This window comes from Orycteropus afer, unplaced genomic scaffold (assembly GCF_000298275.1).
Source record: "Orycteropus afer afer isolate SDZICR_OR568_19922 unplaced genomic scaffold, OryAfe1.0 scaffold00045, whole genome shotgun sequence".
NCBI classification, from domain to species: Eukaryota; Metazoa; Chordata; class Mammalia; order Tubulidentata; family Orycteropodidae; genus Orycteropus; species Orycteropus afer.
Genome location: NW_006921632.1, coordinates 1,751,238 through 1,766,558, shown reverse-complemented (window position 1 = coordinate 1,766,558; position 15,321 = coordinate 1,751,238). Strand labels below are relative to the sequence as shown.

General features: G+C 43.2%; 1 protein-coding gene across 1 annotated transcript in view; it reads right to left on the bottom strand.

Annotated features, from left to right (window-relative positions):
• Positions 1-3,127, bottom strand: part of BCDIN3D (BCDIN3 domain containing RNA methyltransferase) — a 6,232-nt gene extending 3,105 nt beyond the window's left edge. Inside the window, exon 1 of the mRNA XM_007937831.1 lies at positions 2,891-3,127. Coding sequence (XP_007936022.1) covers positions 2,891-3,127 — 237 coding nt within the window. The remainder of the gene's footprint in view (positions 1-2,890) is intronic.
• Between the last annotated feature and the right edge of the window lie 12,194 nt (positions 3,128-15,321).

Genomic DNA, 15,321 nt, shown 5'->3' with positions numbered 1-15,321 from the left:
AACAACAACAACAACCTATAAAGAAAAGGAAACAACAATAATAAAAGTCAGGACTTCATGATCAGGAAAAGGCATAAGAGGGACTTTTGGGGTGCTGCAATGTTTTATTCTTGACCTGGACAGTGATCATAAAAGTGTTTGCTTTATAATTATCCATAAACTATAGATTTATGTTTTTTGCACTTTTCTATATGTATAGCATAGCTCACAACAAAACTACATGTAAAAAATTTATGACAGAAGGACTCATATTGTATTAGTTCATTATTGAAAAAGTCAAGGAAAGGTTTATATATGGAAGGAAACTTTCTTTGTTGGTTACCAGGGGTGGGAGGGGAGGGAGGGGAACACTGCAAAAAATTTTTTTAAATAAAATAAAAAAGAACAGCAGAAAAAAAAATTATGTGACAAACTTGTTCAATGTGAAAGAGCCCTGGTAGCACAGTGGTTAAGTGCTCAGTTGGTAACTGAAGATGGTGGTTCCAACCCACCAGCTGCTCCATGGGAGACAGATGTGGCAGTCTGCAAATTCTACGGGGGAAGTTCTACTCTGTCCTACAGAGTTGCTGAGTCCAAATTGACTTAACAGCAGTAAGGGTCCAATGTCATATGGTCAGTATATGACAAGACTTAGGGTATATTAGGTTCTTTATACTAGGCTTCTCAAACTTTAATAGGCATTCAAATCACCTGGGATCTTGTTAAAGTAAAGATTCTGATTTAGTAGATCTGGGGTGGGATCTGAGATTCTGTATTTGTAACAAGCTTCCCAGTCATGCTAATGCTGTAGCTGTAGTCCAAGAACCACCCTTACCACCCTGCTTGATCCTTTCCCGTCTGTTTGCTTCTGTTTGCTTCTTCACCGTCTCCCTCCCCTCATCTGATCTTGGGTGTGGCCCAACATTTAACTAGTCACTTCACATCAGCCCTCCACATCTTTTTATCCTCTCCATCCTCAATTCCCCAATCCTAAAGACTCCTCACCTCAATCTCTCAAGATTATGATTCTGCTTAGAATAGCAGCTTTTTTAAATTAAATTTTTTTTTTTTTTAAATTAAAAAAAGACACCTCATAAATTGTGGCACATTTATACAATGAAGTATTATGAAGCTCTTAAAAAGAATGTAGTAATGTAAGTGATCGCCACGTTATTAAATGAAAAAGCAAAGTGCAGAATAACAACAATGTGAAGGAAGATTGAGCAATTTACTTCTGTAGTGATACCCCCTTGGAAACCCAAGGAGAGGTTGCTATGAGTCGGATCTGACTCAACAGCAGTTGAGTTTTTTATTTGTAAAACTGAAAGGGGGAGTGGGCACAGTTATACACATACACGCAAATGCTAGTATGGATACCCAAGAAATTACACATAGCGCTTGCCACTGCGGAGAGGAAAATGAAGATTTAGGATCAGGAGTAGGGACTTTTCACTTTAGAGGCAGTCTCCAATTACGAATGAGATCTGTTCTTAAGTATGTCTTTAAGTTGAATTTGTAGGTTAAGTCCAAACAGGTAGATTTGGTTCTAATTTAGCCTTACTTTGGAAAGGCTCAAAGCCTTTTCAATGATTTAGAAGTTGCATATGCAGCAAGTGAAGGTGACTGTGATGAAGAATTTGTTTAGAGTAGGGCTGGTTCAACCGTTTCAAAGTGAGGGCAAATTTATTTTTATAAAGGGCAAGCAGGAGTTGTTTGTAAGTCAGACTTTCTTGTAACCCAGGGACTTACTGTATACACTTTTGTAATTTGAATTTTTCATCAAGTGCAAGCATTATTATTAAGTGCAAAATAAAAAAGTTCCCTCAATGTACATCCAGGTTTGGGGCCACTGCCCTAGCTGACTGCAACTATGTCCCTATCTCTCTAATGTGTATCTATACCACTCTCAACCTTAATTAAAATCTGTGGTTTTCTAATGCCTTTCATGAATTCCCATGCCTTAAAGTTCAGTTTCTCTTTCCCATTGCCTTTCCCTGATTTTCTATAAATCACAATGGAGAAATGTTTGCAGCGGACACATGGACATCATCATCTGCCCATGCCACCCTTTGAGTCCGTATCCAAAAGTTCTCCTCCTCCTTATCAACAGTGTCCCTCATGGCCAAAGCCTCTTCTGCCCAGAGGTCTTCAACACAGTAAATACAACTGTCTCCACGGCTCCTGCTTCTGGGGTGTGTGTGTAGGGGGAATAGTGATGGAGGTTGTACAGTGAGGGCACAAATTTATGAAGCACTTGCAGTCAAAAGGTCAGACCACCTGCTCCTTTAGGATATCTCAGTGGCTACAAAAAGGTGTCAGAGAGACAATTAATTATTTTGCATATGGTTTGACTATCATAATTATACGTATGACTAAGAATTCTTTGCAGTTAAGAATACTTGTCAATGCCTGCCTCCTCTACTTCTCCACAGGATGCTCTATTTTCCTTCTTGATCCTCTCCACTTTACTTCGTCCTTTTTAATAAATATCCACTTGGCTCCAGGGGCCGTCCTCCACTGTACGGCACATACATAAGTCTTAACTCCAGGCGCGATTCTGTCAACCCTATACTCCCCAAACTTGCAGCTCTCTCCCCAGCCAGGTCGCAGAAAGCCCAGATAAGATGCTCCTCCCCTCTTGGGGTTTAGCCCAAAGGCTGCGAACGCGAGGACGTAGAGATGGCAATTCGAACGTAGTTGAGAAAGATTCTTCCCCAAGATTCCTAAGAAAGATGGTGGTGGGACCCAGGGTTACAGGTGGCAGCAGCATGGGGCCGGTCATTGCTAAGCGTTTAAGCTCATTTAGGAAAAGTTGATGGTGTGAGGCCACGCCCAGGCCAGAACCCCAGTGGACGTTGAGGCAGCCAACTGCTTGGTTCCTCAACCTTCGAACCCAACCTCCAGCACTCACCCCGGAATTACACCCTACGTCGAGCCCCAGGATCGGCTTCGTCTCAGGACTCTCGGGAGGGAAGAGCTGTCGAAGCAGCTCCGGGGGCAGGAGGCGGAGCCGCTGCTCTGGTGGGTGGAAGCGGGAGTATTGAGGGAAATTTCCAAATGGGGCGGCACCGGGTTCCAGAACTCGCGGTTCCTCCTCTTTTGCAGCCTCTTGGATGCCTCGGGTGGTCTGTTTCGTGGACGCCGCCATGAGTCTCATCTCCGCCTCTGAAAACCCGAGCAACCGGAAGCCGGGAATTTGCGCCTGGGCGAGCGCGGTCGCGGAGGCCAGTGCGCGTGCGCTAAATGGCAAAGTCCTCGAAACCGGATGGAGACGACTCCTGTGGATTACAGTAAAGGCTGACGTTGACTGAGAGCTCGCGATGTACAAGCATCCTGCTCATGAAGCGCGACGCTTGCACTATTTTATTGGGTCTTTACTACAGCGCTAAAAAGAGTTTAGTGATATTATCCATTTTACAGGTGAGGGAATATGCACAGAGAAGTCAAGTGACTTGTCCAAGTTTGAAACTCAGGATGCTTGAAGCAGAGCAGGAAGTTTGTCAAGGTCTTTGAATTCAATTGTGGTTTCCCTCCCTCCCTTTCGGATTGCATAAAGTGAGACCCAGAGAGAAGTTATTAGTCTAGGGCCACACAGTGAATCTGTGACAGGAACTTGAACCGGGTTCATCTTGGAAAGGGTAGCCAGGAACCACCAGACTTAGGAATGCTAGAAGCTCAGGCACCCCTGCCTGCCAGGAGTGACAGGTGGACGGGAGCAACTGTAGACTGAGTACCTTGACAGGCAAGGATTATGCCTTAAGGGCCATCATTTAAAGAGTGCTTTCTCGATGCCAGACTCTATTTGAAGCTCATTAGATTTGTTAACTCACTTAATCCTCTTCTGTCAGTAACGAACCATAATCATTATTATTATTGCTGTGTGCCTTTGAGTTGAAACCAACTCTCAGTGACCCTGTATGACAGAGTAGAATTGCCCCATAGGATTTCCTAGGTTGAACTCTTTACTGGAGCAGATCATCTGGTCTTTTCTCCTGTTAAATGGTTGGGAGCTTTGGTGGAGTAGTGCCTAAGGCATTTGACTGCTACCCAGAAGCCACTGAACCACCAGCCACTCCTTGGAAGGAAGACTGGGCATTCTATTTCCCTAGAGATACCGCCTTGGAAACTCAAGGAGGGGTCACTATGAGACTCAACAGCAGTGAGTTTGGTTTTGTTTTTTAAGCGCTTGATGGATTTGAACCTGCCCACCTTTGGGCTAGCAGCCAGCGTTTCGTCATTGTACTACTAGGGCTTCTTATCCTTTTTATATTGATGGGGACATTGAGGCACAGTGAAGTTAGTAACTTGCCCAAGATAGTTCCAAGATTCAGAGGATACTATCATTCCAATGGCAGTCTGATCCAAAGGGTATGCTTACAACTATCATGTTATTCTCAATCTTGAATTCCTTATGCCAAATATAATGCCTGATGCAAAGTTTCTCAATAACTCTTTGTTGAATTAACACTCAATAGAAGATTCAAGGGAGCAACTAAAGCCAGTTCTGGTTTGTGAAAACTAAAATAGGAGGGAGAAAAGAGCTGAACTGAAACAGACGTGGTAGATTGACATGGAGCTAAGATGTGGGCTAAGCCAGAAATGAGAAAAAACAGCTGGTAAGGCGAGTGATCAAAGGGGCACCCTAGCTACCAGGTTCAGGTCCGAAGCCACAGTGTCTTAGAATATCCAGCAGAAGGAGCCAAGGATCAGCAGAGTTGTGGCTAAGTAATCTTAAAGGGGCCTTCTGCTCCCACAAGGCCATCGATTTGTTGAACTTCCTCTAAGAGACTTCTTTTAGGCTGAATTCTCTAGAGAAGCAAAACCAGTGAAGCATATCTATCTATCTATCTATCTATCTATCTATCTATATATATAGAGAGAGCGAGCTCTGGTAGCATAGTGGCTAAGGCAGATGGGGCAATCTACTTCCGTAGTGATACTGCTTCAGAAACCCAAGGACGGTTCACTGTGAGTCGGGGCTGACTTGATGGCACATAAAAACAACATAGACAGACAGACAGACATAAAGAAAGAGATGTTTATCTCAAGGAAATGGCTCACATGTTTGTAGAAGCTGGCAAGTCCCAAGTCTGGGGTCAGTTAGGCTGGTGGCTTCTCCTGACTCACATAGCTGCAGGAGCTGATGAACCCAAGATGCAGGCTGCCGGCTGCAGAGGCTGATGAATCTAAGGTTGTCAGGTAAGATGGCAGGCTGCCGGCTCACAGTCTATGAAGGTAACAATCTCAAGATCAGCAGGCAGTATGGCAGGCCGCTGGTTCAAGTCCAAAGAACTGGAGGTCAGATGAGATGAGTCAGATGCAGAATCCAGATCAAGCAAAAAGCCAGAGAGCTTTTCCAGAATGCCCATATGCATTAGAAACAGGCCACAGTCCCAAGGAAACTCCCCTTCAACTGACTGGCTGCTCATTAGCGATCTCATCATGGAGGTAATTGCATTATGTCAGATCTCATCCTGGGGAACAACTACATCATAACTGCAAACCACTGAGAATCATGGCCCAACCAAATTGACGAACAACCATCACAGGACTGAAGTGCCATCAGAAGTTAAAATAGGCCCTGTCTCTTTTCCTCCCCTCTGTTCCATTTCTACCTGATCTGCCATTTTACTATTTACTTATAAGATTTAAAACCCCCAAAAACCCCCACTGCCATTGAGTTGATTCCAACTCATAACAATCCTGTAGGACAGAGTAGAACACATAGAGTTTCCAAGGTTGTAAATCCTTATAGAGACAGACTGCTTCATCTTTCTCCCACAGAGCAGCTGGTGGGTTCAAACCTGCTGGCATTTTGGTTAGCAGTCGTATGCTTTAACCATTGCACCACCACCAAAGGCACAGTGGAATTCAATAAACCACAGTATTCTGCACAACTTCCAGAAAAGGGAGGGAAAATCACAGTGCTATGTTTTGACAGATTTTGGTGAGTGACACTGACTCCTTTTGGAGCTGTAATTTTAAAGGAGCTAGAATCACTTCATTTTTGTGAACATGTTTGTTTAAACGTGGAATGTTTTTGCCAGCAAAGAGTTAATTTTATTGAGGACATAGACATGCTTTTGAATTATTGAAATGCTGTTCACTAGAAGAAAATAGGCAACAAGTCCAGATGGTGAGGGGCAGGTTCCTCCTGATCATGGATTTTATAGAGAGACTAGACATTTCCTTCTTTTCTTAGCTTGGTGGATCAAATTGGTTTTTTATTGTTTCATATTTTAGAAAAGTTCTTACAGGTTCACAACTTGTTGGCAATGTCATGTAAATTTTTGGTTTTGTTGTCAAATTGGGGAAATACTTTAATAAAGTTTTCTTCATCTATGAGCTATAACTGAGGAGCAAGGATGTCTCCTTGAGGACTAAGGTACGCCTGACACAAGCTATGATATTTCCAATCACCTTGTATGCATGTGAGAGCAGGACAATGAATAAGGAAGACCGAAGAAGAGTTGATGCTCTTGAGTTGTGCTGGCGAAGAATGCTGAAAGTGCCATGGACTACTAAAAGAACTAAGAGATTTGTTCTGGAGGAAGTGCACCCGAAATGCTCCTTGGAAGCGAGAATGGCCAGACTTCGTCTCACCTATTTTGGTCATGTTATCAGAAGGGGCCATTCCCTGGAGAAGGATGTCATGCTTGGTAGGGTGGAGGGTCGACGAAAGAGTGAGAGGCCTTCAACGAGATGGATTGACACAGTGGCTGCCATGTTTGGCTCAAATATAGCAGGGATCATGGAGCTGGTGTGGGATTGGGCGGTGTTTCATTCTGCTGTGCATGGGGTCGCTGTGAGTTGGAAATGACTCAACGGTACCTAACAACAACGTCATGAGCTATAAGATTTCAAATTGTTTTTGCTGAAACTAATTTTATATATACGCTTCAAATCTGACTATACTCACTAGCCAGCTTGTCTTTGAAAATCTCATTATAAATGTTGTATATGATGGTTTATAAAGGCTCTGATGGTGCATTGTCTAAAGCATTTGACTGCTAACCAGAAGGTTGGTGATTTAAACCCACCGACTTCTCTGTGGAAGGAAGACTGAGCAATCTACTTCCATAAAGATTTACCACCTTGGAAACCCAACGGGGGTAGCTATGAGTTGGAATCAACTCGATGGCATTGGGTTTTTTTTTTTTTTCTTTTTTTTTGGGGGGGGTATGATAGTTTCTATTATTTTTGTTGCAATCAATAATTTGTGTAAAATCATAAAAAATTAGTAGCAATTCTGACAAACTGTATTTTGTACAATCCCTATCAAAACAGAAAATTATGTAAGATGCAAATTATTTTGACTGGGTGTCAGTAAGGATAAAATTCTCTGCTTACATTTAGCATACCTGGTAAATGGCAGAATTTTCTTCAGGTTAGCTTCTGGCTTTATACATTTTCAAACCTTGCTTCACCTTGACTCCCATTATAAAATGATAGAGGTATAATGACCAGAATAAGCCCAAAGCTGATCACTCTGAGGTGGAAGTCAGACATACCTCTACCCTCCAATTCTGACACCAGCCATCCCTCCTATGGCACTCTCTGCTTCTCTTCTGAGTTCAATAATGTATTGTAATGGCCACACAGAACTCACAGACAGTACTTACAGTTAAGAAGTTTATTAAGGAACAGGGTACAACTTGGGATCGAGATCAACAGGCTACAGCTCAAGATCAGAAAACATGCAGACAGTTTCCCTTCTTCAGTGCAGGACAGCTCTCTCAATTCCTCTCAACCATGCAGGCCTCCTCTTGGACTGCCATCTCTGCCTCTGAGCCCTTCCAGGCCTGTCGTAGTCTTCAGTGTTAAAGCCCTTGACCCATGTTACAGCTCTTTTAGGAAATTCCTTGCCTCCTCTTTCTCTCTACTTCTTCTGTCTTCTTTCTTCCCTCTGTTTCATTCTTACTGCTTCTTTCTAGACATGTTCTATCTGATAAAAAAATTCTCTATGGGGCTGGCTGCTTAAATTTACAAACTTTCTTATCAATTTCAAGGCATGGAACTCACACCGGAGCCACAAACTCACTAATCCTCTCTTGGTAGGTCACAGACACTTCGTTTGCATAGTGGGCTACAACTCATCTCATTTGCATATTCTATCGACTATTCTGTGCAAGGTATACACCAATCACAAGGCAGGCCACAGCCCAGGACAAGGCTAAATGTATTAAACCAAGTTGTTTACAACTTAACCAGGAAATGTCATTCAACCTGGCAAAATTAACAAACCCTCTGAGGTAGAAAACTAGGGCAAAGAGTTTGGGGGAAATACCTCCCAAGCTGTTTGTCTTAGTTCTCTAGTGCTGCTGTAACACAAAGACTGCAGGTGGATGGCTTTAACAAACAGGAATTTATTCTTTTACGGTTCAGGAGGCTAGAAGTCTGAATTTAGAGTGCTGACTCTAGGAGCTGGGTGAAGGTGCTTTAACCTTGGGCTTCAGCTCTACTTCTTATCCCAGGCCCACTGGAGCTGGAGGCTTCTTCTAACTCATGCAACTGCTGGCAGCTGAGGCTGATAAACCCAAGATTTGCAGGTCAAATGGCAAATCCCAAGATCAGCAGGCAACACAGCAGCCCACAGGTTCAAGTCCAGGAACAGTCCTAAGATCAACAGGCAGCATGACCCAAAATGTGTCAAAAAGCTAGAGACCTTTCCAAAGCTGCTTCATATATACTGGAAGCAGGCTACACCCCAAAGGTAACTCCTTGCCAACTATTTAGATGCTCACAGCAGATTCCACTATGGAGGTGATTACAGTCTCATCACAGGGAATAACTACATCAAGCTGCCAAGCCACTCAAAACCACAGCCCAACCAAGGTGACACATAACCTTAACAATCACACTGTTTTTCCAAGGAACCAAGGCAAAAGCCTCCAGTGGCTGTGGCAATGGGGTCAAGAATAGCAGGGATCACGGAGCTGGTGCGGGACTGGGCAGTGTTTCGTTCTGCTGTGCATAGGGTCGCTATGAGTCGGAGATGACTCGATGGCACCTAACAACAACAACTTCCAGTATAAGGTGCATGTTTATATGTGTATTTTTGGGGGGAGGCGAAGAGGAGAACCACAAAAAATAGATCTGTATTTTTATATTAGAGGAGTAGAAAAGAAAGCAGCCCTATACTGGGCCCTATTCAGTGGCAGCTTTCTGTTCCACAGAGTTGAGGAAATAAATGTTGTGAGGAAAAATCCAAATGTAGTTGTGTGAAAAGTGTGTGGGAGCAGCATTCCCTAACCCCCTCCATCCTCACAACGGGGAAAGAGAAAGATCAACACCAATAGCCCAAAGCTGATTCCTATGAGGCAGGAGTCAGAAATGCAGCCCCCTCCAACCTTTTTTTTTTTTTCTAACCAATTCTAACACCAACTGTCGCTCCCACAACACTCTTTACTTTTCCACTGCGCTCAATAATTCGTTGCAATGGCCACACAGAATTCACAGACAATACTCACAATTATGGGATTTATTAGGGAAGTAACAGGTTACAATATGGGAACACTCAGGATACAATTCTTCCATCAGGACAGCCTCCCTTTGGCCATGCTGACAGACATACCTCTCTGGCCCTTGGCCTCCGCTCTGCTTGGGCAATTGTTACAGAGCTCTTTCAGTTCTCCTGATAGGTGCACCTAAATGTACCTCACTCTGTCAGCAAGCCTCCTGCCCAAAGGCACTCAGCTTTCTTGCTCTGTGGGCTGGGAAGCCCACTGTTCTATCTTGTGCTAGTCTCTAGTTCTCCTGCTGCCATCTCTCTGCATCTCTGCCAAGAAGGTCCAAGGACATGTTCCTTTTCAACTCTGGCTCTTCTCTCGATGGCAGTGAGATCCCCACTTATGCCTTTAGAAGGGCTCACTTTAAGCCTGGCAGAATGACAAAACTGACCAAGCCTACATTAGGGTTCCGTACACCTTATATCCAAGGTCACACCTCCACAAGAGTGCCATGTACCTTATTTACATTACTAACAAGCTATCCAATCCCCTTGGTGGGCCACAAACGCCTTACATTTGCATAGTTCCATCCAGTAATCTGGTGAGGGTCCAAAGATCATTGCTAGAAGAGCCATACCAAGTAATTCACTGTACCTCAAGTTGCTTTGTGTGTTGTGATGGCTAGAAGGGATGAAGTGGAGTGTGAAGGCCTCTCACACCTTCCATCTTGCCTCAGCATCCTGGAGCCCTGGGGCAGAGAAAGCATTACTCTCATTCCTGCTTCTTGGGATTGTTGTGGGCCATAAAAAGTGTTAGAGAACAATAAGCAAGAAGAGTGACATGCCCAGCGAAGTTGATGAGCTGCACGTCTCTGATCATCCCGATCAGCTTCATGCTTATATCTTGACTTGACCTCCGGCCTTGCACGTTCAGGTCACAACACCGAGTGAGTCAGCATGGTGGGTAGATGAAAGTATTCCTGGCAGCTATTCCTTCATCTGGGTGATGAGTAATCACTCAACTATGCATTGTAGTGATTATAAGCCATATGAATAAAACCCAAGCTGAGTGTATCCCCAAGTAACCTTTCCCTTAGCTGTGTCCCAAAAATGCCTGTGGCCACTTCAGTGCCATCTAATACAAGGGGATATGTAAAGGAGGGAAGTTGAAGTGGAAATAGATGGCGGTCTTAACCAACTGTGGTTAAAATATCTTGCTTTTGCAAATACCACAAAAATTTTGTGAACACATTGCTAGGGCCTTGGAAGAGTCTTACGTGTCAGTGAGGGCCATGATGCTTGAGTTTAATTTGCTCCATGTAAATCCATCTCTGCCCTGCACAAAACATGTACCCAAGGATAGTTACAATGAAGAAGTATATATAGGACTAGACATATCTAATTGAGGAATGATTCACATGTCTAATGACTTCTGCCTCCTCAGGGAACCTTGTGTCCTGGCCAACAGTACAGCACATATTACTCTTCTATCCTGTCTCTCTCTAATGACACCCAGATCCTCTGCTCAGTCCTTGTTCTCCCACCTCACTCACTGCTTCTACTGTGGGTAAAGGGGTCTCAGGATTGAGGGTTAAGCAGCAAGCTGTGTGTATCTTAAAATATTGAATCTATCTTCTCACAGAAACAATATTCCAGCAAGGAACTCATAACGGCACTTTAGGAACACAGCCTACTTATACATTTGAAATTTACTCTTTATTATAGTTGAAAAATTCTGCAATTAGTCCTTCTGAGAGTTTAAAACCATTTAGAAATTATAACTGTACAACTTATAAATAGTATTATAGCTGAAAAGCAACTAGTAGAGCACTGGGCTAAACCTCTCATTTTCACATGAGGAAACTGAGACCTAGGAGGTAAAGACAGTTTCTCCAAAGATAGGACCAAATTAGTGGGGGTAGGCTAAGTTCTGTAATGCAACACCACGTACTGCCGTGGAGTCGGGTCCAACTCATAGCGACCCCTCCTTGAGTTTCCGAGGCAATATCACTACAGAAGTAGATTGCCTAACCTTCCTTCTGAGGAGTGGCTGGTGGGTTTGAACCGCCAGCCTTCTGGTTATCAGTCAAGTGCCTTAGGCAATGAGGATCTTTTGGACAGACCTGTTCTAGCCTACTGTTCTCAACCTAAACCATTTTCTTGTCTCTTTTGAAATCCTACAGGACTTGTAGGTGATTAATAGTTAATTCCCTCATCTATTTGCAGAATCCCTCTTTTTTTCCCTCCGAGATAAATAATTTTCACTTTATAAGTCAGGGTTTTTGGTTGCAAGCAAGAGAAAGGGGCTCTGGTTGATAAGTAGAAAGGAATTTATTGAAAGGATATACAAAATTCATAGATTCTAAAAGGAAGGCAAAAGAACCAGGCTTGAAAGGGCATATGAGACTTCAGTTAATTAAAGATGGTGGATTGAAAACACACACACACACACACACTAATTTTTTCTGAACCTCCATTAAGGGCAAAGAAAATGGGAGAAAAGACAATAAAATGTTGAACAATGGAATGTAGTTGGTAAGTGGTGACTGATTTAGCAAAAAGCTTCTATTCCTTGGTGATATTCATGTGGCATAACATGTATCTGCCTCTGTCTCTGCTTGCTCGTTTAATCTCTTTTATATCTCAAAAGAGATTGATTTAAGACACACCCTAACTAATAAGGTCTCATTAATACAACAAAGAAAACCTATTCCCAAATGGAATTATAACCACTACAAGGATTAGGGGGAATTCTGGTAGCATAGTGCCTAAGGCACTTGACTGCTGACCAGAAGGCTGGTGGTTCAAACCCACCAGCCACTCCTTGGAAGGAAGGTTGGGCAATCTACTTCTGTAGTGATACCGCCTCAGAAACCCAGGGAGGGGTCGCTATGAGTCGGGTCTGACTTGATGGCACATAACAACACAAGGATTAGGATTTACAACACTTATTTTGGGGGGACACAATTCAACCCTTAACATGTCCCATGGGGACTTCTTGGTTATAATTTATTAAAACAGCTTCATTTGTAATAGTGCAAAATTAGAAATAACCAAAGTGTCCTTCAATAAATGAATGGTTAAACAAACTGTGGTGTATACATACCATGGAAAATCACTCAGAAACGAAAAAGGAAGGAAGTGCTGATACCATGCAACCACTTGAGTAGATCTCAAAAGCATTATGCTGAGTGGGAAAAAAAATCTCAAAAGGACACAAACTGTTCTGTTGATTCAACTTATATAATATTTTCAACATGGCAAATTTATAAAAATGAGAAACAAATTAATAGTTGCCAGGTGACCTGATTACCTAGTGCCAGTGCCACTCTGACAAGAATATACCACAAATGGGATGGCCTTAACAGGAGTTTATTCTTACAATTTGGAGGCTTTAAGTCCAAGTTCAAAGTGCCAGACTCTAGGGGCTAGGTGAAAGCCCCTCAACCTTGGGGTCCAGCTCCGCCTCCTGCTCCCTTCCCACTGGAGCTAGAGGTGTTTCTTCACTCAAACAGCTGCTGGCTGCTGAGGCTGAAAAACCCAAGGTTGACAAGGAAAAAGGCACAGTCCCGATGTTACCAAACTACACGGCAGGCCATTAACTTAAGTCCATTGTAAGTCCCAAGGTCTGCAGAGCATAGCAGGCTGCTGAGCAATGACACGGCTACATGCAGGGTCCCAGTGTGCCAGAGGCTAGAGACCATTCCCAGGGCTTCTCCTTATATACAGGAAGCAGACCACATCCCAAAGGCAGCTACTCAGCTGCTTGTGGTAGATCCCACCATGGAGTTGATTGCCAGTCTCATCATGGGTAATGACTACCACCAGCTGCCCAGCCACTCAACCAAGCCCAGCCAAGTTGACACACAAACATAACTACCACAATTCCACCCCTTGTCAACTTGACATCTGTACAAATCTTCATTGGGTGGCCTCTGTACAGATCTCCACTGGGTGGCTCCAGTCCCCTAGTTCCTAAATGGTGACCTCACTCCCTTGGCCTGGTGGGCCTCATTCCTCTCCTTCTTGGGCATGGCAGCCCCGCCCCCTCACTCTTGAGCAGCGGCTATGGCTCCATCCCACTGGCTCACATGAACGAGCAGCTCCACACTCCAGAACCAAGTTGGTGAAGGTCTGGCTCTTTGAAACCTAGGGTCTGTGGTCGTTCCACCCCCAAAGGCCATGGGCCTACCCTTTGAAGCTGAGGCACCAAGGGTAGGGATAGTGTGGAGGTGGACTATAAAGCAGTAACTGAAGGGAGATCATTATAGTGATGGAATAGTTCTGAATTTTGGTTGTAGTGGTGGTTACACGAATCTGCAGTGTGATAAAATGCCAGACAACTAAATACACACACTGTATTAATGTCAATTTCTGTTTTGATATTATAATTATATATGATGTAACCACTGGGGGAAATTAGATGACAGGTACATAGCACTTCTTTGAACTATTTTTGCAACTTCCTGTACATCTATAATTATTTCAAAATTCAAAAGTTTTTTTTTTAAAGGAATTATTGGAGAATCAGTCCAAGAAGCAGTTGTACTTCCATCCCCTCTTCCATCCAACTGAAGAAGCATTAATCAAGTCACAGCAGGCCGTAAGCAAAGGCCAACTTGTCTGTCAACATTTATAGACACTTCAAACAATAGACAGGAGGCTCAAAGCACAGAAGAGAGTGCTCTAACTGGTCCAATGGCCAGCACGCAATGGAGGGTGGATGTGCATATCAAAAGTGAATAACCGTATACCAGGAAGTGAGTAATAGTTCTACCTAATACTGTTCATAACCCATATAATTTAAAACAAAAACAAACAAACAAGAAACTAAAAGCTGTCAGGCAACCACCATATGACAGACCCAAGATCGCTGAGTCAAGAGACCATAGTTTAGAAGAAAAAAAAAAGAAAAAAGGTTACCCAATCATAATTTTAGTTCTTCATTTTTACTTTAAACAATCATGGTATACAAGTAACTTACTCGTAGGTATGTGCTCCAATGATTGTAAAGGGCATGTTGAAAGGCCCTTACTCAAGTGAATCAGCACTTACTAAAACTGTATAAAAAGCACCTATTAATTGTATTTCTTTGGATTTTGGCCTGCTTACAGCCGTGGTGCTTGCAGCTAATTTTCCCATTATTTTATTTTTTCTTTTATTTTCCCATTATTCACTTTTGTTTTCTGACTTGTCAAAATTAAAAAAAAAAATCTCTTGTTGCAGAAGGCTTTGGTGAAAATTTATTACACTACAACCAATCCCCCATTTGACTGCCCCTCTCTGACCCCAGCAGCAGAGTACAGAGGGTAAAACAGAAGGTGTCTGGTCTGGAAGACACCAGCCCACTGGAGACAAAGAGAACCTGTTGCAAACAGGAGGATTAAGTGAAAATTTACACATTAAATGTTGAGAAATCTAGATTTCTCGCCCCACTTTCCAGATCACTGGCATTCAGGCTTATACATTTCAGGTGCGAAGTTTGGACCTTCCTGGGGAACCTGACAAGCTCAAGAGAAAAGACCTAAAGACACTGACATCAGGGTTCTCTAGGGAAGTGGCCCAGCCGGAACACCAGCTAGTGAAGCCCACAGAGACAAGGCCCACCCCCAGAGCTTCCAGTCTTCTCTCTAGTGCCCCACTCTTTCTTTTTAAAATCAAAAACGTTAAGCATATGTGAAAGTAGGGAATGGCATTAATGATCTCATGTACTACTTAGCTTCAAACAATTATCAACATACAACCAATCATGTTTCAGCCATACCTCTACCCACCCTGCCTCCACACCAATTATTCTGAAGCAAATCCTAGGTGTCGTATTATTTTGTCTGTAATTACTTTCACATATGTCTCTAAAGAGGAGTCTACTTTTTAATTAACCACAATGCTATCAT